Source organism: Leptodactylus fuscus, chromosome 1 (genome assembly GCF_031893055.1).
Source record: "Leptodactylus fuscus isolate aLepFus1 chromosome 1, aLepFus1.hap2, whole genome shotgun sequence".
In the NCBI taxonomy this organism is placed as follows: domain Eukaryota; kingdom Metazoa; phylum Chordata; class Amphibia; order Anura; family Leptodactylidae; genus Leptodactylus; species Leptodactylus fuscus.
The window spans coordinates 235,845,306-235,868,439 of record NC_134265.1 but is presented as its reverse complement, the minus strand read 5'-3'; the positions used below and the strand labels follow the sequence as shown (position 1 = coordinate 235,868,439).

At 40.4% G+C, this 23,134-nt stretch overlaps 1 protein-coding gene across 1 annotated transcript in view; it reads left to right on the top strand.

Moving 5' to 3' along the window:
* HPSE (heparanase) overlaps positions 1-22,360 on the top strand; it is a 32,153-nt gene extending 9,793 nt beyond the window's left edge. Inside the window, exons 2-12 of the mRNA XM_075284539.1 lie at positions 3,045-3,190; positions 7,733-7,858; positions 8,779-8,952; positions 12,405-12,576; positions 15,829-15,876; positions 16,343-16,436; positions 16,845-16,951; positions 18,346-18,460; positions 19,447-19,574; positions 21,213-21,356; positions 22,201-22,360. Of these exons, the coding sequence (XP_075140640.1) occupies positions 3,045-3,190; positions 7,733-7,858; positions 8,779-8,952; positions 12,405-12,576; positions 15,829-15,876; positions 16,343-16,436; positions 16,845-16,951; positions 18,346-18,460; positions 19,447-19,574; positions 21,213-21,356; positions 22,201-22,360 (1,414 nt within the window). The remainder of the gene's footprint in view (positions 1-3,044; positions 3,191-7,732; positions 7,859-8,778; positions 8,953-12,404; positions 12,577-15,828; positions 15,877-16,342; positions 16,437-16,844; positions 16,952-18,345; positions 18,461-19,446; positions 19,575-21,212; positions 21,357-22,200) is intronic.
* Positions 22,361-23,134: the final 774 nt, after the last annotated feature.

Below are 23,134 nucleotides of genomic sequence, written 5' to 3'. Positions count from 1 at the left end.
GTCCTTAAAGATAAGCAGCATCCCTGACCACAGGCGCTTGTCCAAGTGTCGGTGGTCAAGTGGACCTTGCAGCAAAGCGCGGAACTAAGGGCCCACCTGATGTTGAGTGACACGTGCTGGTGCAAGGCGGGGACGCCACACCGGGAGAAGTTGTGACGGCTAGGGACGGCATAGTGAGGTGCCACAGTTGCCATCAGGTCCGGGAAGGCGGGAGTTTCAACAAGCCGGAACGCCAACTTCTCCTGGGCCAGCAGTTTAGCGATGTTGGCGTTCTAGGCTTGCGTGGGTGGGTGGTTAGCGGTGTATTTCTGCCGGCGCTCCAATGTCTGAGAGATGGTGGGTTGTTATAAAGAAGCGCCTGATGGTGCCTTTGATGGTGCAGGAGAAGGAGATAAGACAGAAACAGGGGAGGATGAGGGAGAAGTCAACAAAGTGGCGGAGGCAGACGAAGTGATGTCCTGGCTCGTCCTCTGGAGTGCATCGCCAGCACTGTGAGCAGAGGCAGTGGCATGAACGGCGGGCGATGTTTGTCCTGCCGTTGCTGTCTGCCACTGATTCCATTGCTTGGATTCCAAATGACGGTGCATTGAAGTGGTGGACAGGTTGCTCTTCTCAGGGCCCCTACTCGATTTCGAGAGGCAAATTGTGTAGACGACACTATATCTGTCCTCGGCGCATTCCTTGAAAAAACTCTACACCTTCAAGAAACGTGCCCTCGATGGGGGAGTTTTTCTGGGCTGGGTACAAAAGGGAACATCTTCGGACATTCTGGGTCTGGCCTGGCTTCGGCAAAGCAGCTGACCTCTGCCTCTGGACATGTCTCTGCCTCTAGCTACCCTTTTTGGTGCTGCACCTGCCTCAACATCCACACTACTTTCCCAGCTTGACATCCGCCTTGTCCAGGTGGGGTCGGTGTCCTCGTCGTCCACCACCTCCTCTTCCAACTCCTGTCTCGCCTCCTCCTCCAGCACAATGCGCATGTCAACTGGCTGCCCTGACAGCAACTGCGTCTCATCGTCGTCGATGAGGGTGGGTTGCTGGTCATCCGCCACCAAATCGACCGGAGATGGAGGAGACTCTAGTGTTTGAGCATCTGGACACAGATACTCGTCTGTTAGGTCCGTGGAATCGCGAAATGGAGGGGCAGGTTGCGGTACAGTCAAAGGAAGGGAGAACAGCTCTGGGGAGCAGGGACAGTTGGGGTTATTGTTCTGGGAAGATTGGGAATTTTGGGTGGAAGGAGGACAAGACTGTTGGGTAAGAGGAGGTAGAGGCTGACTGGCTGGTGGACAATGTGCTTTAAGCGTTATCCAACAGCCATTGAAAGACCTGTTCCTGGTTCTCGGGCCTACTAATCTTTGTACCATTCAGCCTAGTTAATGTGGAACTTTTGTGCAAAGCGCAGAACTTAGGGCCTGCCTGATGTTAAGGGACACACGCTGGTACAAGGCTCAACTCACTCTAAGTGCCAAAAACACTGCTGGTGCAAGGCTCTACTCATGCCAAGGGCCTCAATCTCTGCTGGTAGCTCAGCTTAAGGTCCTGTAACTATGTTTGGAAGGGCTCATGTTAAGGGCTAGAAAAGTGAATTTTGGAAGGTCTTACCACATCTCACACACACACACACACACACACACACACACACACACACACACACACACACACACTCAAAATGACAGTTAAGGGTGAGGGCTTTTGGAATTCCCATTGCCTATTCCATTTGTGGTTGTCATGGGGAACGTGATTTAAAGGGGTGGTTGTTACTGTTTGTTGAGCTTAAATTGGGGTTTGTGTCCATCCATTTGGGGAGTAAAGAAGGTTTCCAGGTATTATCCCACTTTGATAGAGGTTTTTTTGAATGTGGAAAGTGTGTAGTTGTTAGGCAGTGATGTTGGGGTAATAGAGGGTCTTTGGTGTGTTAGATGCCCCCAGACATGCTTCCCCTGCTGTCCCAGTGTCATTCCAGAGGTGTTGGCATCATTTCCTGGGGTGTCATAGTGGACTTGGTGACACTCCAGACACGGATTTGGGTTTCCCCCTTAACGAGTATCTGTTCCCCGTAGACTATAATGGGGTTCGAAACCCGTTCGAACACACGAACATTGAGCGGCTGTTCGAATCGAATTTCGAACCTCGAACATTTTAGTGTTCGCTCATCTCTAACAGTGACACCATCTGCAGCAAGATGATGCTGCAGCTCTTTGGAGGTGGTCTGTGGATTGTCCTTGACTGTTCTCACCATTCTTCTTCTCTGCCTTTCTGATATTTTTCTTGGCTTGCCACTTCTGGGCTTAACAAGAACTGTCCCTGTGGTCTTCCATTTCCTTACTATGTTCCTCACAGTGGAAACTGACAGGTTAAATCTCTGAGACAACGTTTTGTATCCTTCCCCTGAACAACTATGTTGAACAATCTTTGTTTTCAGATCATTTGAGAGCGGGCTGTCCATGTTTGGCGACCATCAAACTTAACTGAACTTGAATTGTTTTGTAGAAAGAAATGGTCCAAAATACCTTCATCCAGGATCCAGGAACTGATTAAAAGCTACAGGAAGCGACTAGAGGCTGTTATCTTTGCAAAAGGAGGATCTACTAAATATTAATGTCACTTTTCTGTTGAGGTGCCCATATTTTTGCACCGGTCAAATTTTGGTTTAATGCATATTGCGCATTTTCTGTTAGTACAATAAACCTCATTTCAATCCTGAAATATTACTGTGTCCATCAGTTATTAGATATATCAAACTGAAATGGCTGTTGCAAACACCAAAACATTTAGAACTAAAAATGATTAAGATTAATAGGGGTGCCCAAACTTTTTCATAGAACTGTATATGTACTTTATATAGAAGAGGGCAAGGAGAAAAAGAGACAAAAGCAATGTATAGGTAACCACCATACAAACTGACCAGGATTGAAGCTGCCCTGACACGTTTTACCTAAAAGGCTTTGTCATCCCTCTTGCACCTCTTTATACAGTAGCTGCAGTGTTAGGATGTTACAAATAATAAATGGGAATCTTTACAAATCTGAAATGTCTTTTAGGTCCCAGAAACTTATCACTTTATCAAGAGGGCTTTCTCCTGCCTTCCTAAGATTTGGAGGAACAAAATCTGACTTTTTATTCTTTGATCCGATAAGAAATACATCAATAGAAGACGATATTACCTGGGACCTTCCAATAAAGCAAGGTGACAATTTTGTTGACATATCATAATTTTTTTTTTTTTTTTTTTTTTTTTTAATGTCATTGTGAAGTGTGTTAATGTTTTTCAACCTGTACTCTTTTACAGCTCTTCTGTAGCTTTTATTTAGATGTTTTTCTTTCTCTCCATGATAAACAATTTTTAAGGCAAGTGTTTTTCCCTACTGTTATATCTCTGCTGTAAGAGTTTCCTTAACCCCTTGTGGACACAGCCCAAAAGTACCTGGAGGATACAGCCTTGTTTTTCAAATCTGACCTTTCTGATAATAACTTTGAAGGTGCTTTAAGTAGGGTTGAGCTGGTCTTGAGATTTCAGGATTGTTTTTAAAATCCGATTACCGATCATTTTCAATTCAAACCCAAACCCGATCCCAATCCCAATGCAAGTCAATGGGATTTTTTTAATAATCGAAGATCGGATTTTAAAAACAATCCTATTCACTACACAGCATGGAGTCTAAAAATTAAACACTTTAATTGTTAGACTTCTCGCTGTTGTGTGACTTAAAAATCCCCCTGCTGTCCGCTTACCTGCACAGAAGCGCTGCCACTGGTCTGGTCCCTGCTGTTCTCGCTCCCCTTCTTACTTCTTCTCGTCTCGCTGCCCCTTCCTCCAAAGTTAGTGTTACAGACCTAGGAAGAAGGTGGGGCTTGTGGCTTAGGAGAGTGTGGCTGTAAGCAGTAATTTTCCAAATTAATGATATTTCCAAAACATATTTTTCAAGCGACCCGTTCAGTTCTAAAGTGGTCTTCAAAGGAATCTAATAGAAATAACTAGAGATGAGTGAACAGTGCTCAATCGAATTGGTATTCGATCGAATATCAGGCTGTTCGAGGTATTTGATTCCAATAGAATACCACGTGGCAAACGCACTAAAAATTAGAATCCCCTCCCACCTTCCCTGGCGCTTTTTTTTTCACCAATAACTGTGCAGGGGAGGTGGGATAGGAAGTAGGAAAATGTAGGCATTGAAAAAAAATCGGAAAAAGTAATTGGCTGGCTAAATCAGGTGACCTCCACTTTATACGAATAGTGGATTTCAGATTTGGTTCATATGAGACTGTGAACGAGACGGGGTTAGCTAGGAATTAGTTTTATTTAGGTAGGAATCTTAGTCAAACAGCTCTTTGGTGCTCTATATACCTTCCTTGCCAGCCCGAGATACATGCAAGAGTACGGTCAATGCATTCCTATAGGAAAAAGTCAGCTCCCGCATATCGCAAGCTTCCAGCAATCTGGACTAGCATATGGTGCGCTGTCACGATGTGTTTGCACTGAACTTACTCTCACATTTAGCTCTGGCTGGCAAGGTCTCATCACTTTCAAACTTCACCTGCAGGCACATCTCGTGGCAGTCCATTATATGCTAGTCGGGATCCCTGGCAGCTTGCGTTATGCAGGAGATGCCTTTTTCTCATAGGAATGCATTGACCAGCGTTGATTGGCCGAATGCCATACAGTGTACAGCATTGGCCAATCAACACTGGTTCGGCCGGAGTCTCGTCTGTCAGGAGGCGGAGTCTAAGATCTTTCCACAGCAGTCTCCATTGTGGTTCAATCTCAGATGTAGTACAGTTGAGCGCATAATCCCATGTGCAGGGGCCACAGCAGAGGCCACTATGGGGCATAATACTGTGAGCAGGGGCCACTATGGGGCATAATAGAGCATGCAGGAATGTGGTGGTGGTGGTGGGGGTCGATCGGTCAAAAAATAAAGTAGCCAAAGGCTATCAAAGTAAGGCTCAGTTCACATCTGTGCCTGGTCTCCGTACAGGAATTCCATTTCCCGCTCCACATTTTTTGCCCTTTTCAAGTGTAAAATGAATGGAAAACACACAGACCGTGTTAGTGTTTCCTAAGGTACCCGATATTTTTTTGAATTTTATTTATTTTTTTTCTTCCCCCAATGTGGATTAGGGTACGCAATTCACTGTTGTAAAATATGATCAGGGTTTATAAGAGTATTTTTTTTTTCTAAACTTATTTCTTTCTGATCAGGATTGCACACACTCCTTCTTACCCTCTGAAACTGAGAAATGGGCAATGAACACTTAGTGGCCTCAGGATGGTGGGGTGTTCAGGTGGCCCTCCCAGATACAAAAGATATTGTCAATGTACTTCTTCCAGCATGAACAATGAGATATGAATAATGAGTAAAAGAACTGTTCCTCAAAATGAGACATAAGCAAATGGGGGTGCCTTGTATTTGTAGATGGAAGTCACCTTGGTCCTGACTGAAAACTACTTTATGATTTAACTCCAGTGCTTCTATGAAAAAAGTATTTGTGTAGTTTCTGTGCCTGTAACTATAGCATGCGTACAGCCTGCATGCCTTTATGTTATACAATGGATGTATATACTGTGGGGAAGGTAGCTCAGTAGCAGCAATGGTGCGGCCCCAACCAGTCAGAGACAGGGACACGATGTCTGGTGGAAACAGGTTTATTTGGAAAAACATAAATTAATAACACACCAATATTAACTACATGAAAACATTTATTTCTCACAAGGAAGTTTAAAAACATGTAAACTAAAATCAATGTAGAAAAAAGGGTAGGGTCATGGTGCCTTCACAAGCATACATCGCGTAAAAGTGCATGCATAATATTATGCCAATTATTCCATCATCACGCGGTAGAACTATATATAACCATGCTTGATCTCCCCTAAATATGAAGGCAGACATTTCATCTTAGTAATAGCAAATAGATGAGGAGTAGAGTTGAGCGAATAGTATTCAAATATCACATGACCACTGATCACAAGATCCCACACACATAAACCATTACACCATTCAATCTATGTCACTCACCAAACATGGCCGCCACTCACAAAATACCCTACACCTGTGAGTTTATGCAACATATAACTACAACCACACAACAATACATACTCTAATACTCATAACCCACAATCACAAGATCCATACACATACCTATATGCACCATTCAGTCTAAATCAGAGACACATCAAATATGGCCACCGCTCCCATAGTACAAACCCCTAAGGAGATGAAGGGCTCCGGACAGCAGGTGGACACAGTCTTGGTTAGGACTTTGGTCTGCTAGTTGAGCATTCCTGCTCTAAGTATTCTGGTAGGATTGGCTGAATAAATTTTATTTTTCAATAACACAGCTTGTAACTGGACATAATACATTGTAGTGTCTCATCACTTGGAGAATGTCAGAATTTTCTATATAATACAGACAAACTGAGAATTGTGATTGAGTATTTGGCTACTTTATTATTTCTACAGTTTTACGGATTGAATCTGTGCATTGTATTGCAAGCCATGTAATGTATCATTAGTATCTGTCTGTTTTAGTCAGTGCACACAGAGTTTTTTTTTTTGGCGCAGAATCTGCCTCAAAATCAGCCTCCAAAAAAAGTGAGGCGGATTCAGAGTCAGAATCAGTGCCCAAAAAAAAAAAAAACCTGTGCACTAACCTTTAGTATATTTGTATTCTTCATGAAGTAACCATGTTGGATCACCTTTTCTTAAACTCTGCATTGTGCCACTTCTGTGACGCTAGGTTCACACCTGCGTTCTGGTCTCCGTTCTGTGCTTTCCGTCTTCTGCATGCCAGAAGACGGAAAGCACAGACCGGGTCCGGCCGTGAGCGGCGGTGAGCGTTTTATGCTCTCCGCCGCGAAACCGGATTTTTTAATCTGGACAAAGAGTACTGCATGTCCGACTCTGTGTCCGGATTAAAAAACCCGGTTTTGCGGCGGAGAGCATAAAACGCTCACTGCCGCACAGCTTTCTCACCCATTCAAATGAATGGGTGAGAAAGAGTCCTGCAGGTTTCCGTATCCTGCTCTGTTTTATGTAGGAAATGGAAACCTGCAGAACGGACACCTGGGCGCAGATGTGAACGAGCCCTTATTTTGTCTAGATACATTGACATATGGGTGTTACCATTCCCCTTTAAAGACCTCTTCAAACCCAATCTGAGGAGGGACAGCTACAAGGAATTAAGAGACCACCAGCCTGAACCAATGATAAGACAAGCAGTGTGTCTAAGGGGGCATCACACGATGTAACGCTACGTTGATTCTGACACGTAAACTCGTGTCAGAATCAGCGCTGCAAAACAGAATCCCATTGATTTCAATGGGTTTCGTATAGTGTGCGTAACACATTGAAATCAATGGGAGGCTTTTTAACCCATTGATTTCAATGTGTTACGCACACTAAATAGAACCCATTGACGTCGATGGGATTCTGTTTTGCAGCGCTGATTCTGACACGAGTTTACGTGTCAGTATCAACACCATTACATCGTGTGATGCCCCCTCAGCCTCCCTGTAGGCATTGTAGTCACACATAACAGTACTACATTTTGTTCCATAGCAAAGAAGTAAACCCTGGAGAAAATTAAGCAGTAAAAATCAATATAGACATTGATTTGCTTTTTATTTATGAGCTCCTTGCTGGGCATCCACTTTATGAACAAATGAAGAACACTTGCTGTTGAAAAGTTCTACTCAATTGTACACGATGATGAAATCTTTTCTCTTCAGTAGACGTGTGTCATAGAAGCAATGGCCCCCCTTGTGTACAGCAGAAGCTCTGGTTTCAATGGCCGACCCAGGAACAAGTCATTCTCAAAGAAGCTTTTTCTAACACCTACAAAAATACCACAATCACAAGTAAGGAGCAGCTTTATGGGTGAGGGTAAATAAACTTGAAGTTCTAGTTTTAAGCTAAGGCCCCATGGGACGTCCCACAGCAAAAAAGCGCTGCGGGTAAAACTGCAGCGGTAATGCATCACAGTTCTTCATAGGGTCCATTCACACATCCGCTTCAGGAATTAGGAAATGAGGGGGTTAGCACCGCTGCCTTGCAGCGCTTTAGTCCTGGTGTTCAAATCCCGCCAAGGGCAAAAAACCATCTGCAAGGAGTTTGTATGTTCTCCCCATGTTTGCATGGATTTCCATCCCATATTCCAAAAAGACATACTGATAGAGCTCACAATGTACATTTTTTTCTCTATGTGGGGCTCACAATCTACATTTAAAAAAAAAAAAAAAAAAAAAAAAAAAAAAAAAAAAGAATTAGTAAAAAAATTTTTTGCCGCTAGTGGGAAAAAGAGTTACCAGAACCCATAGAACACTGGGGAGAGCTTCCTATATATTTCTTTTACCTTTTGTGGCCATTCTTGGCTTTGGCTCAAAAACTGCAAACGTGGGGCCTTAGGATAATAGCATTTTATTTGAGATGATAATTATCATCCCCTTGGCATTCTTGTTCATTTTTATTCAACACTTTTCAAGCTTTTTTTTTTTTTTTTTTTTTTTTTCTCCCCCCTTGTAATTAAATCAATAGGAAAATGCCTGAGAAAACTTGAGAGAGAAATCCAAAAGAGGAAAATAGGGAAGGATGCTATATATGTAGGGTCATTCATAGTTACTTACTGGATAACCAGCAATGGCCCATGATGGCTTATCCTGAGGATAAGCCACCAATCTTAAAAACTGGATAACCCCTGTAATACCTTAGGAGTGTCTATGTACCGTTGGCCATTTAGTGTATGTGTAAGTTTGACGTTTTCACCTCCTTATTGTTCCAGAGCACACAATTGACCTGCTCTACAGATTTGCAAATTGCTCCGGCCTTCATCTCATATTTGGACTAAATGCTCTAGTCAGGGATAAAAATGGTCAGTGGAACAGTTCGAATGCTAAGTTACTGATCGACTACTGTGACTTTAAGAAATATAATCTCTCCTGGGAATTAGGAAATGGTAAGCTTTACAAACTGTTGATTGACTAACAATGTAAAATGAAAAGTACAGAAGAGTCTGGAGGTCATGTTAAGCGTTAAAAAAAAAAAAAAAAAAAAAAAAGTCAGTCAAGTACAACAAACCTAAATTTGAATTTAACCAAATCAATTTGACTTTCAAATATTATTATTATTTTTTTTTTTTATTCTCACCGAATTGTGTTTATGGACTAATCCTGGTTTTTGTTGTATATCTTGCTATGCAAAATATCACATGTAACTTCTCCAACTGTACAAAACTATCCAAAATTGCCTTGTATTACAAGGAGAAGTTTTAATTTGTGCAGCACCATTAGGTAGAATGTAAATATATGAAATAAAGGCGAGCTTGTTGTTACTAGTGATGAGCGAGTAGTATTTGATCGCCCGCACAGGAATGCGTGTAATCGGCCAAACACCAAGGGGTTAAAAGCTTTGAATATTCGATGCGTTTAACCCATTGGTGTTCAGCCGATTACACACATTCCTTTGCCGGTGAGGTATTCGATCAAATACTACTCGCTCATCACTAGTTGATACGTGAACCTCTTAAGGGGGGCAGCCTCATTTTTCCAGTCACTTACCGAAGTGATTTTTATTTTCACAACCATTATATTGTTAATTCGTGGTTAAAATATGGTCAAAATGTTTTGCTTATTAATGGAACAAAATACTATATTTTCAGAAAATTTGGAAAAATTCACATTTTTCAAAAATTTTAATTATCTGCTTTTCAGTCATACTATGTAGTAATATTATGTACAATATTTTTGCTTTATGTTGGCATCAAACTTGAAATATTCTTTAATTTTTGTTAATCTGTTAGAAGGCTTTAATATCTTAAATGGTAATTTAGTTTTTGGGTCCATTCACACTGAGTTTTCTGACGCAAAATTTGCGTCAGAATTCGTGTGGAAAATGGAAGTCAATGGGAGGCCTATTTTCCACGCAGATTCTGACGCAAATTCCACGTCAGAATCTGCGCCAGAAAACTCAGTGAATGGACACTTAAAGACTCCTCCTCCTCAGCTGCCACCTTCTCCTCCTCAGAAAATATCAGGATCTGGATGATGACACACACCTAAAAGCCTTTACCAGCACCCAAGGCTTTTGTTGAATTTTGGGTCCAAGTTATCTCCACAGAAACTGTATAAGAACTACACCATCTGAAATTAAACCAAAACCTTACAGGGCCGATCAGTAGGATAAATCAAGAGAGAGTGAATGTCCAGGCCAATAGTTCAGGAGGAAACATATAAGCCAGTGTCAGGAGACGAGCGGTTTTCTGCTATAAAGCCAAGAGTCAGTTCCTAGAGATCACATCAGAATCTTGAGACAAGTAGTTTTCCGGTGTCAAGCCAAGGGTTATTTACTAGAGGTCCGGATGAAGCTACATAGCCTTAGTCTGTCTTTCATAATGGATTCTGTGTGCTAAGTTCACGCAGTGATTTTTGGTCAGGATTTTGAGGCGGTATCAGAAATCAATGAGAGCCGCTCAGAAGTTTTTTTTTCCAGGAGCCAGCTTGTTCTGGCTCCCAGAAAAAGAAGCAAGATGCTCATTCTTCAGGGCATTTCGCCTCGCGATTTGTCCTGAAGACACAACCTCCTCCGGACTAGGCCTATTCATCGGGCCTAATCTGGAGCGGCGTGCGCGGCTGGATGCTGGTGCAGTGCATCGGCTTCCAGTCATGGCTACCCGTCTTTTGGACCGGAACCTGAGGCGGCCTCCGCTTCAGGTTTCGGTTCAAAAAATCCCACCTGAACTTGCCCTAAGTTCAACCAATTGCAGGCACCTGGCTGAGGAGGAAGAGTTTTTAAATATGTCTCCTGATCTGCTAAATGGGTGAGCCCAGAGAAGTCTGTCACTGCAGGAGTTTCCCAGGTCAGCACGATAACCTTAAGGGTCCATTCACATGGAGGAAAATGGTGAGCAATTTGGTGTGGAATTTTAGTGCTGAAAGAAGAGCCTGCCATTGACTTCAATGTCTTCCTCCCCCCCCCCCCGCCCCCGCTACAGTCTCCACCATGCGAGAAAAATATTTTTAGAAGTTTGTAGACCTTGCATTTTCAGGTATATGGATATATAATGTCCCCATTTCCAGTGTTTTGCCTTATAACATTTTTTAATAAAAAGCAAAGTAATAGACATTCCCCAAAATGATATAACTATAAATCGGGTTGCACACAACCGTGTGCTAGCTGCTGGATGAATGGCACAGTTAGTGCATGGGTAACCGAGCATTGGCCATGTTTCCATCGCCCCATTTATTCAAAGCATGGCTGCAAAATTGGATAGGAATAGAACCGCACACAGGAGCGTGTAATTCACTGTCATGTGCATGGGCCAACACAAATGAATGAGTCAGTGTGCTATCCAGGAATCACACTCATCTAGCACACCCAAAGAATACAGATAACATGACACTGCAGCAGAAAAGGGGTTGAATTTGTAGGTAAAAATCTTGCAATTCCACAGTAAAGATTAGAATGCTACAATTTTGCAAATTAAACGCAACTTTTCCTCAGATTGCAACATGCTCCATTTGTTCCCATAGCAGACAGAAACGCTGTGTTTCTGCAATGTGAGGCCATAGCCTTAGTGTTATTAGAGATGAGCGAGTACTATTTGAAACACCAGTTTCGAATAGCACACACCCATAGGAATGAATGGAAGTAGCCAGCACGCAGGGAGTTAACCATTTCTATGGTTGTGTGCTATTCGAAATGGCCGTTTCAAATATACCCGCTCATCTCTAGCTATTAGTAATAGAATGGTTTATCCATATATAAGAGAAACATGGTAATTCTAAATATGTAGGCTGCCATGTACCAAAAAGTTTCTAAATGTGTAAATAAATAGATGGTTATTAACCCTAATGGTGCTGGAGTGATGGAAATCTTCCTATGTACCCTGTGGCTTGTAGGCCCTTGAACTATTACCATATGCTTGAATTCCAACAATTCACCTGTGCCTTGTATTGCAGTTCTAGCTCATTCACTTGAATCAGCGTGACTGGAGGACCACAGCCCCTTCAGTCAGTTAAAAGTGGGGATGTTGAGGGTTAGATCACCACTGATTTACGATTTATCCCATAGATGGACCATTCATGTTTTAGATCTGGAGAGCCCCTTAAGGCTAGATTGACACAAAAGAGGTGTTAAATGGCCGTGAAAAAAAAGTACATTTTTCAGTCGTCTTGCACCCAAGTGGCATCTGTTTTAACAGATTCCCCATAAATTTAGTTATGTGGAACGATCCGTGAAAATGACCATAAACAGGACATGATGATCGTGGTTTTTTTTTTGTTTTTTTTAAAAACAACAAAACAAATGGACATCACAGGTTCAGTATATTTACATGTAAATGTAACCTTACGTATACTATGTTTGAGTGTGAACTATATTCTTGGTTTTTCCCTTTTAATTTGTGATCAGAACCAAACAGTTTTAAGAAGAAGTCTGGACAGTACATTGATGGCTCACAGCTTGGCAAGGATTTTATTACTTTACATGAGCTGCTTCAAAAGTACAGCAGGTACAGAACCTCAGGTCTCTTTGGCCCAGACATCGGACAGCCTAAGAAAGCAACCCAGAAAATGCTAAAAAGGTAAAAATATCATGACCTCTTTGGCTTCTGATCTGTGCTGTTATAAAACAACCAAAAGAGCAAATCCCGCCAAGGGCATAAAACCATCTGCAAGGAGTTTGTATGTTCTCCCCGTGTTTGCATGGATTTCCATCCCATATTCCAAAGACATACTGATAGGGGAAAATGTGCGTTGTGAGCTCTATGTGGGGCTCACAATCTACATTAAAAAAAAAAAAAAAAAAAAAAAAAACAAGAGGAGAATTTTAACCAGTATGACGGCACATATGAACTTAATATATATTTATGTGTCCTAGAGCATTACTTCTCAATTGGCCTTGATGCGCAACCTTTTCTCTAGAATTAGGGCTGCCTGCCACCTGACAGCCAAAAACAGAAGACATTTGTTAATAAATTGACACCGGCAACAAGGTCAGGGTTACAAGCTGACATAAGATGAAGAGGATGGTAGCACTTGACCATGACCAGTAATGATTTCAGCCGTTAAGCAGGCCCAACATCCATAAAGCCCACTGGGGAAGACCGCAGGATGGGGCCACTGGTGGTGTTAGTGACAAACAGGTTTCTGCTGCCGATGGTGTTGGCGGCTACAGCAACTACATTCACATGTGGGAATGTTTTCCTACATTTTCCACATCTATGGCAATGTGCAAGATCTGCAAGTGGAAACTTAGCTATGACTATGCAGGAACGAATGTAGGAATAACAGCTCCACGTTCTCGCATCAAAAGGCATCGCCGTAGTATATGGAAATAGACCTGGCAGTGGCACAGGCAGGGGAAGTGAACAAAACTTTTCTATTCTTTCTTGTTGTACAGTGCCTTGCAAAAGTATTCATACTCCTTGTACTTTTTCACTTACAACCACAAACTCAAATGTATTTTATTCAGATTTTAAGTGATAGACTAACACAAAGTAGCAGATAATTGTGAAATGGAAGGAAAATTATACGTTTTCAATCAAATGAAAATCTGAAAAGTGTGATGTGCAAAAGTATTCAGCCCCCTGTACTCTGACACCCCTGAATAAAATCCAGTGCACACAATTGCCTTCAAAAGTCACTTTAATAGTCCAGCTGTGTCTATTTTAGTCTCAGTATAAATATACCTGTTCTGTGTAGGCCTCAGTGATTCGTTGGTTTTTGTTTTTTTTCAATGCATCTAAAAAAATTAAAGCAATTTTGAAAGATCAATCAGATGGGAGAGATTAACACATTGGAAAAGATTTATTAAGATTGGCGTATTGTACGCCAGTCATAATAAAGGCCCTGACAGGCGCAAGGCACAAATGGTTTATGAACAATCTCCAATCTCTTAATAAATGAGACGCACAACCGTGTACCAGACTGGAGATATACATTCAATCTATGCAAATGCCTAACTTGTGTATATCTCACACCAGAAAACTGTTGAGAGTCATAAATATGCTCAGCCGAGACGTCACCACTACTTCACTTGCAATGGCTGAAAGTGGCGAGCAGGGCACACAACTGGGAATGTTCTGCAAATTTGGCATAAGAAAGGGCCTCCTTGACTCTTAATGGCTAGTATGGAGACGCATAGATCTGTATAGGAACCGCATACACAAAACAGGGTGGTATTTTTAGGAAAGATTATTAGGTGAATACTGTATTTTTGATATTTTATATACATAGAATCTATAAACCTATAGTTGAAAAGTTGCATAGTTCTTAAATCCCAGAAGACCAATCCTACCCAAGGTTGAGCGATCGGAAAAGAGCGGATTTCGATCGGCTATCGAGAAAATTTCACGATTGCGATCTGAATTCCGATCCCGATCTTTTTGGGCGGGATCGAGATCGGGGCTTATTTCCTACAACGCTTGGCTACTGGCCAATCATTGTGGGAAAAGCTTAGCACCCATAGGAATGAATGGAAGCAGCCAGCCGCTTAACCCCCTGCATGCCGGCTGCGTCCATTCATTCCTATAGATTTACCGCAGCCTGCCACTCTTCTGCTTCGTCCCTGTTTTACCGTATAGTCGGCTGAATATACGGTAAAACGGGGAAGAAGCAGAAGAGTGGCAGGTTGCGGTAAATCACTGTGTGCTGCACTGCTTTGAGGACGACGAGACAAGTTCACGAGTAGATAGATACCACTGTACATTGACTTATCTACTAGACAAGTCAATGAACAGTAATAGCTATCTACTCATGAACTTCGCTCAACTTACCTGCTCAGAAGTGCTGCTGCTGCCGCCGCTGCCCTCTGCTGGTCCGGTCCTCTGTCCTTCATGTGGCTTCAGAGTGCCCTTTGCCCTGCCCCCGCCTCCCTAGACTAGTAGTGTAGAAAAGGTGGGGCTTAGAGTGTGGGCGGGTACTGGGAGGGGGAGGCGTGAGTGATGCACTCATGTCTCCCTGCCCACACTCTCCAGCTGCGCTAAGCCCCGCCTACTCCCTGTGAATAGGATCGTTTTTAAAATCCGATCTCCGATTATTTAAAAAATCCCATTGATTTGCATTGGGATTGGGTTCAAATGGAAAATGATCAGAAATCGGATTTTAAAAACGATCCTGAAATTTCAAGATCGGCTCAACCCCAATCCTAACTAATAGTATTTTAATGGCTAGTGAGCGGAAAGAGCCAGTTTAGGGTATGTTCACATAGAGTTTTTTGCAGGCTGAAAAAAATCTGCTTCAGAAATTTGTTTTTTTTTTATGCATTTCTTTTTTACATGATGTGGTTTTTGTCATGTTTTTTGGCGCCAGCACACTATATTGCCCTGGAAAAACCGTGTCACCTTTTTTCCGTATCCCATTGATTTCAATGGGTATTTCAAGGTGAAACATCTACAAAGAGTTTGTATGTTCTCTCCGTGTTTGCGTGGATTTCCATCCCATACTCTAAAAAAGACATACTGATGGGGGGGGGGGGGGGGGGAATACACTGTGAGCCCTTAAAAATAAAAAAAATCTGCCTGAAGGTAGTTCATGTTGCGTTTTTTTTTTTTTTTTTTTTTTTTTTTTTAACCTCCAGCTGAAAAAAATGGGGGAAAAAAAAAATCTGCTGATGACTCCTATTGAAATGAATGAGATGTATTCTGCTTCAAAATCCTCCTGCAAAAAACTTTTGTGTGAACATACTCTTAGCGCTTACCAAAGCAGCATATGACAGCTTTTAGGCTTTAGCACCTTCAGGTGATTTTAATCAGAAGTTATGAAAGGTATGCATAATAGTCTTAGTGATTTGTATTCTTCTGCACAATATTCTTTACAATTTATTTATTTTGCAGTTTTTTAAAGGCAGGGGGTGAAGCCATTGATTCTGTTACTTGGCACCAGTAAGTGTTAAAATACATTTGAAAACTTGCCAACCTCATTAAATAATGGTAGTCACTCGATTTACCATCAGTAGTCTCCTTTCTTTCTTTCTTTCTTTCTTTCTTTCTTTCTTTCTTTCTTTCTTTCTTTCTTTCTTTCTTTCTTTCTTTCTTTCTTTCTTTCTTTCTCTCTCTCTCTCTTCTCTCTCTTTCTCTCTCTTTCTCTCTCTTTCTCTCTCTTTCTCTCTCTTTCTCTCTCTTTCTCTCTCTTTCTCTCTTTCTCTCCTTCCTTCCTTCCTTCCTTCCTTCCTTCCTTCCTTCCTTCCTTCCTTCCTTCCAAGAGACAATTATTAGGTAACCAAAGCATGTTAACATATTTTGCCTTCAGATTTCACTCTTCACTTATTTTTATAGAACTGATAGGGAAGGTTTTAATATTTCTCCATTAATGAATAATATTTTTTTTCTTCTTCTTGGTTTGAAACAGCTACTATGTTGATGGTCGAACTGCATCTGTGAAAGACTGTATCAACCCTACCATTTTAGATACTTTATCTTCAGAAATAAGGACTGTCTTAAGGGTATGTACATAAATATATGTGAAACTGTTTTCTTAAGAAAAAAAAAAATTAGGTAAATGAGCTAGAAGGTGGCAAAATTAGCAGCAAAGAGCAAATTAGGACCAACAAATGGAAAAAAGGAAAACCAGCAGCTCTCCGAAGATGATTTAAAATATAAATTTTAATTTAAATAAAAATATTACATAACAAAAAAGTGATATTAGGACCGTCTGCATTGTTTAAAATGTAGCCATCTGCAAACCTTTGGTTTAAGCTATTAAATGCCTGCCTATGTTAGGCCTTCAGGACTGAGTGGTGTGTGGTTTTCATTCCAAGAAGCTATTCTTTTGAAAGAAAAATATCTATGTATGTCTGATCATGGAAAACTATTGGGGTCACCTTTTGTTATATACTTATTTCTTGTTTTAGCTAGTAAATGAAATTGTTCCAGGAAAGTTGGTTTGGTTGGGTGAAACCAGCTCAGCATATGGTGGAGGATCTCCAGGATTAACAAATACGTATATTGATGGCTTCATGTAAGTAACACTGTCTTTTAGCTATCAAAATAACTATTACATCTACAGTATATGCACAGATAATGCCCTGTTCTGTAGAATAAAGTTGCGGTAGGTGCCTTTTTTTTTTTTTTTTTTTAATGACACGATGACATGATAATGTATTTATCCTCAGTTGTTTTTCATTCTTGCTGATTCTTCATTTGCTGTTTTAGCAAAATTGACAACTATGATGGTCAAGATTGTGGTATTATGTTACCCTGCATTCTCAAAGTGGCATAATCTGCCTGGTTAAGTTGCTCCTCCATAGACCTTTATAATCAAACGCATAGAAGCCTGGAATAAGTGAATAAAAATTCCAGTTATAGAAAAGCAAAAATGAAAGAGGAAAAAAAAAAATATATAACTAAAACTTTAAACACAACACTTTTTTTTTTTTTTTAAATACATTCTGGGTGCATATTTATGAAGACTGGAGCCGGTCTTTAAAACCCCAGAGTTGGCAGAGCGTGTAAATGAGGCTCACCCTCCACCAGGCCGTGTGGCTTGCAGGGGAAATCTATGCCTGTTCATATAACTGTTCATACATTTACAGTATCCTTTACACCAGTTTTCTAACAATGGCCCCTAACCCAGCACACCCTGCCCATGCCCCTTTTTTGAGAAAGTGGCAAATGTGGGACAGATTTAAAATTGTTAGCTTTTTTTCTTCTTCTTTTGAACAGTAAGGTTGGATTCACACTACTACTGTTAATGTCTGTTGCTGTCTTCTGTCATAGGATAATGGCAACGGACATTAAACTGTTGAGAACAGAAGCAGGCCGATTCTGTGTCCGTTACTATTGACACTAATGTAAAAAAACATGGCAGAAGATATTTTCTTTCATGTATGTTTACTTTTGTAACAGAAGATAGTCCTGCATGCAGGTCTTGAAATGTGAGCCACAGTGACAGACATGACAGGTAGTGAGCATGGCACTTACATTGTTAATCCTGTTCATTGTATATACTGCAATGACAGATGCCAAGCAGTACGGAAAAGAGGGTCAGATGCCGATCATGTACAATTGCATTTTTGCTAATAAAGCTAAATTGCCAGAGTCTGAGCAGAACTCGTGCTTACATCCAGTTAAAATGATCTTTGACATGCCATAGATATTAATAAAGTATGTGTAGTTGATCACAAGATTCCAAAATAAAAGGTAACCGATTACTTAGACCCATTTAATGCTACTAAGAGATTTTGAAATCTGATACAACATTGTAAGTATACCGCCAGCACACCGCCATGCCTTAGGGCTCTGATTATTCTATAAAGCCTGTCACAAGGGGAAAGCACACATATGCATGCAAATGCACTAATTTTACTGTTCCATTTAACCAAAATTCAATGAAATGTTGTTTACTTCAACCAGGTGGCTGGATAAGCTGGGACTGTCTGCTAAACTGGGAATTGATGTGGTTATGAGACAGGCCTTGTTTGGTGCTGGGTCATACAATTTGGTGGATTCTGATTTTGAACCTTTACCTGTAAGTAAATATGAAGTAGGCATATAGTATATGTAATTGGTGTATAATTTATTTTGTCCCCAAGGGTGGACACATCAGCATAAAGGCCTGTGATGTGGTATATATCAGGAGGTAGTATACAGCATGTATTACAGTGGTGTATGCTAGATCTATGTGAGACAATTTTATTTATTTTCTCTTTGACGTTGTGCTGTAAAACACTTCATTTCATAGTCTACTACTAAATTTATCCTTTTTAAACAGACTAGCATAGGCTAGCTTCACATCGCATCACTCAGCCATCCGTTTGTAAAATGGATGCCCTTTCTATGGACTTTTAGCATTATATACAATATATATATATATATATATATATATATATATATATATACAATTTATTTATTTATTTTTTTGTAGATATCATGAGACTGCACCTTACATGATCGCTGAGGATGAATCGCAGGCCTCAGTGGTCTCCATTTTTTTTCCTGACCTCATTTAGTAGGTTGAAAGAGGCTGAGGACCGACGATGGAGCCCAGGAGATGTCTATCTACTTCCCTTGGGCCTCATCCTATTATACTCTAGGTTCTAAAATGACCATACAGTATAATACCAGTTCCAGGTCGGAAATGAAACTACTAGGCAAACCTTATTATTGATGAGATAACTCTCATGAGGTTCCCTCAAAACTTCACACTAGCGCCTCTCTCTATTGTTTGGGCTTGTCGGGTGACCTAAACAACAGACAGGTGGACTGCTAAAATGGTAACCACAAAGCCAAAATTGACTAATGGAGTCTGTTGGGTGTCTGTCGTTTTTAAACTGAAATCGGCAGATGAATAGGTACTCTGTGCAGGACTTTTTCCTCCAAAAATTTTTGGTGGACACTGCAATGGAGACCTCGGTGCAGATGTGATTGTAACCTCAAGTGAGCTTTAAAGTGTGACACTACTGATACTGCAGAAAAAACTGATCACTTATATTCTCATAAAATACTTCCTTTTAGGATTACTGGCTGTCGCTGGTTTTTAAGAATTTGGTTGGGTCCGTGGTTTTGCATGCCACTTTTAGAAGCTCCAAGAATGTAAATGTGGAAAACCTTAGGGTTTATCTTCATTGTACAAACATTGACAAGTATGTATATTATTGTGTTTTCATCTAACATGTCTTATTTTATAAGTATATTGTATACTGTCTGTGTCAGTTTACAATTTCCATTCATTTAAATGGGATATTATGTTGTCTCTGCGTGTGTCCTTAAGTGTCCGTCTACAACCATGTCCAATTTTTCAAGCGGACAGAAAAATCTTACATGTAGGACATTAGCTACGGACACTAGCTGTCGGACACCTATGGTGGTGTGAACCCAGCCTAAGTGAATAATGATTGAGATGTAAAGATAAATATTTGATTTATTTTGTTAATACTAAGTAACCTCAAATTTTATCATCAAATATATACGATATAATAAAGCAAACACCACTCTGGTTTACCATTGTCTCATAGTAAATGCAGTTGTGGGATATCTGGTGCCCAGCCTTTTTTTTTTTTTTTTTTTGGAAAGGTCTGTCTTCATTTCTGTAAATTAGCTACCAGCTTCTGAGAATGGCACACAGAAGGGTTTTACAAGCAAAGAAACTGCAAGCCATGAATTTTCAACTTTTAGGCTAAGGCCCCACAGGATGATCCGCAGCTATAAAGCACTGTGGGAAAAACCGCGGCGGCAAAGCATTGCGGTTCTTCCCGCAGTGCTTTAAACAGAAATTTCACAGAATTTTTTTCTCCCTGGACTTTCTTTTACAATTATATCTATGGGGAAACTGCCGGCGTTTCCATAGTTAATTATAAATAGTTATAATTGACATGCTGCGATTTCCAAAACTGCGCTATTTTTGGAAATCGTGATGTGTCCATGCTGCGGTTTTTACTGCAAAGTAGACAGAGGTTTTGCAAGAATCCCATCCACTTTGCAGTTACTGTAAGAAGCCACAGCGTTTCCGACCCGTGGGGCCCCGGCCTCAAACACTGTTTGTACAATATTCACCCAAATGATGTGTTTATGCTGCCCTTGCCACTTTCAGAAAAGTGCACATTGTATTAGCAGATTTATCAGCATTTACCCTAGTATTCTGTATTATGACTGAAATTTATGTCAGCTACGAGCTGACTTAGATATTGCTTCATTTGTACAAGGCGTGCACCTAGTCATAAATTGGATGAATCCTCCACGCAGGGGATATTACGATGCTCCTCCCCGATCAGCTAGACCATTCCAGGGCATAGGGGAGTGTCTTTACGAAAGCACAGTGTGCAAGGACGTAACTTGAGGGGGTGCAGTCGCATCGGGCCTCAGGGGCCCAAAGCACTGGCATCAGTATGGAAATTGCAGCTCCCATGTGACCCATAAGCCATGGAGACCTACAGATTACCCTAACCACACTAAGGTAGATTAAACCCCGTAGAACCTGTAACCATTACTATCAAGGATTCACTGTAAGGATGAGGTAGGGGGCCCTGGATAAAAGATTGCATCGGGGCCTACAAGGCTTTAGTTGCGCCACTGACAGTGTGTATCGAGTAGTCTGAGAAACTGGTGGCCAATTTACTGGAATGAAGTAGAGACTGGGAATGGAGGAACCTCAACAGATATGTTAACTATGTATTTCATTGTAAAATTATTATAGGGAAATGTGGGATTGCTTTAAACCGTACTTAAATAGCATGCTGTATTATAAATCAACCTAATTTTAACCTATCATATAATTCTATCAGCACAAAATACAAAGCAGGAGATGTTACACTGTTTGCCATGAACTTGAACAACCACACTCAGGAAATGCAGTTGCCAAGCTACTTATCTGGAAAGTTTGTCGATGAATATCTTCTTTTACCTGGAGAGGGAGGACTGCTTTCTAGGTAGGTTCCATGACTGAAGGATGTTATATGGCACATAGATAAATAAATCAATATCTTTTTACAGTGTTTACTAGACTTATAACAGTTGTAGATTACATTTCAGCTATTGTCACAGATCATCTTGTTAACCCATTAATCAATCTTTTCCCCTGCCTTTCATAAGCGATAACTTGATATTTCCATTCACATAGACAGACATATGGACTTTTTCCAATTTTTTTAACTTTTATAATCCATACCGTTTTATAGGAAGCTGGGAAAAAAAAGATTACAGTGGTGGTATTGGGGGGGGGGAGAGACAGTTGTGCCTATTTTATTTATTTTTTTTTACAAATTTGGTTTTTACAGCAAAAAAGTACAAAAAGTTACTGTGAATTTATTCTATGCATATATTTCACAATAATTATGTTATATGTGGTTTTTATTGATACTCTTTTGGTCAATCTAATACTTTTGGATTACCTTTTAGCCAATTTGTTTTTGGGAAGCAAAGAAATGCAGAAAAAGGTTGATTTGCCTTTTTTTGTGTGGCATTCTGTATGGAATAAATACTTACTGTATTAATGCTGATATTTTAATAGCTCTGTCTTTTTCAGATGCAGCCATACCAATAGTTTTTTTTTTGTTAGTATATTTTTACAATCCTGTGAATAAGAAAGGAGCTGGGAATACTATTACAATATAATAGTAAATTGGTATTAACTGGGGATCCATTTATGTAAGAAAAATGTAGTGTTTATTATTTTTTTTTATTTAGACTCTGGTAATCTAGTATATTATGTAATAACACTTTATGCCTTTTTAAGAAGTTTTACTGAAGCCATTATTTCTCTTCCTCCTTTAGAACAGTCTTGCTGAATGGTCAGGTTTTAAAGATGGTGGATGAAAAAACTTTGCCAGCTTTGAATGGAAAACAGCTGGATCCAGGCTCTCTTCTTACACTCCCTTCTATGAGTTTTGGATTTTTTGTTGTAAAAAGTGCTATGGCCAGTGCTTGCCTATGACTTATGAACATAATGTGTTTTTTTTTTTTTTTTTTTTTTTTTATGAAAGTCTAGCGTTATTATTGATCAGTGTAATAAATTGTTTGTGTGTTTTTATCTTCTGAAATCATTTTTGCTGTTAGTCATGAAAATTGACACTATTTCCTACATGCAGTGTGGAATCATTAGTTTTGTGCCAATCTTTTATTCTCATATAACCTCAGGGGACTATAATAGTTACAGGAATTGCAGAGATAGCAGTCACAAAAACTTCCCAGGGCATGGCGTCATAATTGTAATTGCTACTCTTTGTAGAAGATACTAGTATTATATATTGCACATAATAGGTTTTGACCCAGCAGCAAGTTAGATTTTTGCATTTTATATGTGGCAGAATTTTGACTCATCAACTTCATTAAAACTTTGTTCCTTTTGACTTTTATATTAAATGGTTCATTTTGAGGTTAAAATGTATACATATAAACTGTTCAAGGCTGAGGCCCCACATTGCAGAAATGAAGATTTTGCTACGTTATTTTTTTAGCTAATGATATATTATCAATTTTGATCGGTAAGGGTCCTACTCCTAGTATCTCTGCCGATAGGCAGAGTCAAGCAAAGAGCACTGTAACCCTTCACTTTTTATCTGGAAAGCTCTGTAGTTTGTAGTTTTGACACTGCCTTCATATTGCATCTCAATTCAGCTCAGCTAAGTGAATAGGGCTAGCTGCAATACCAAGTACAGACCTGATCAAAGCATGGAGGCTGACTGGTACACAATGAAGGAAAGCCTTC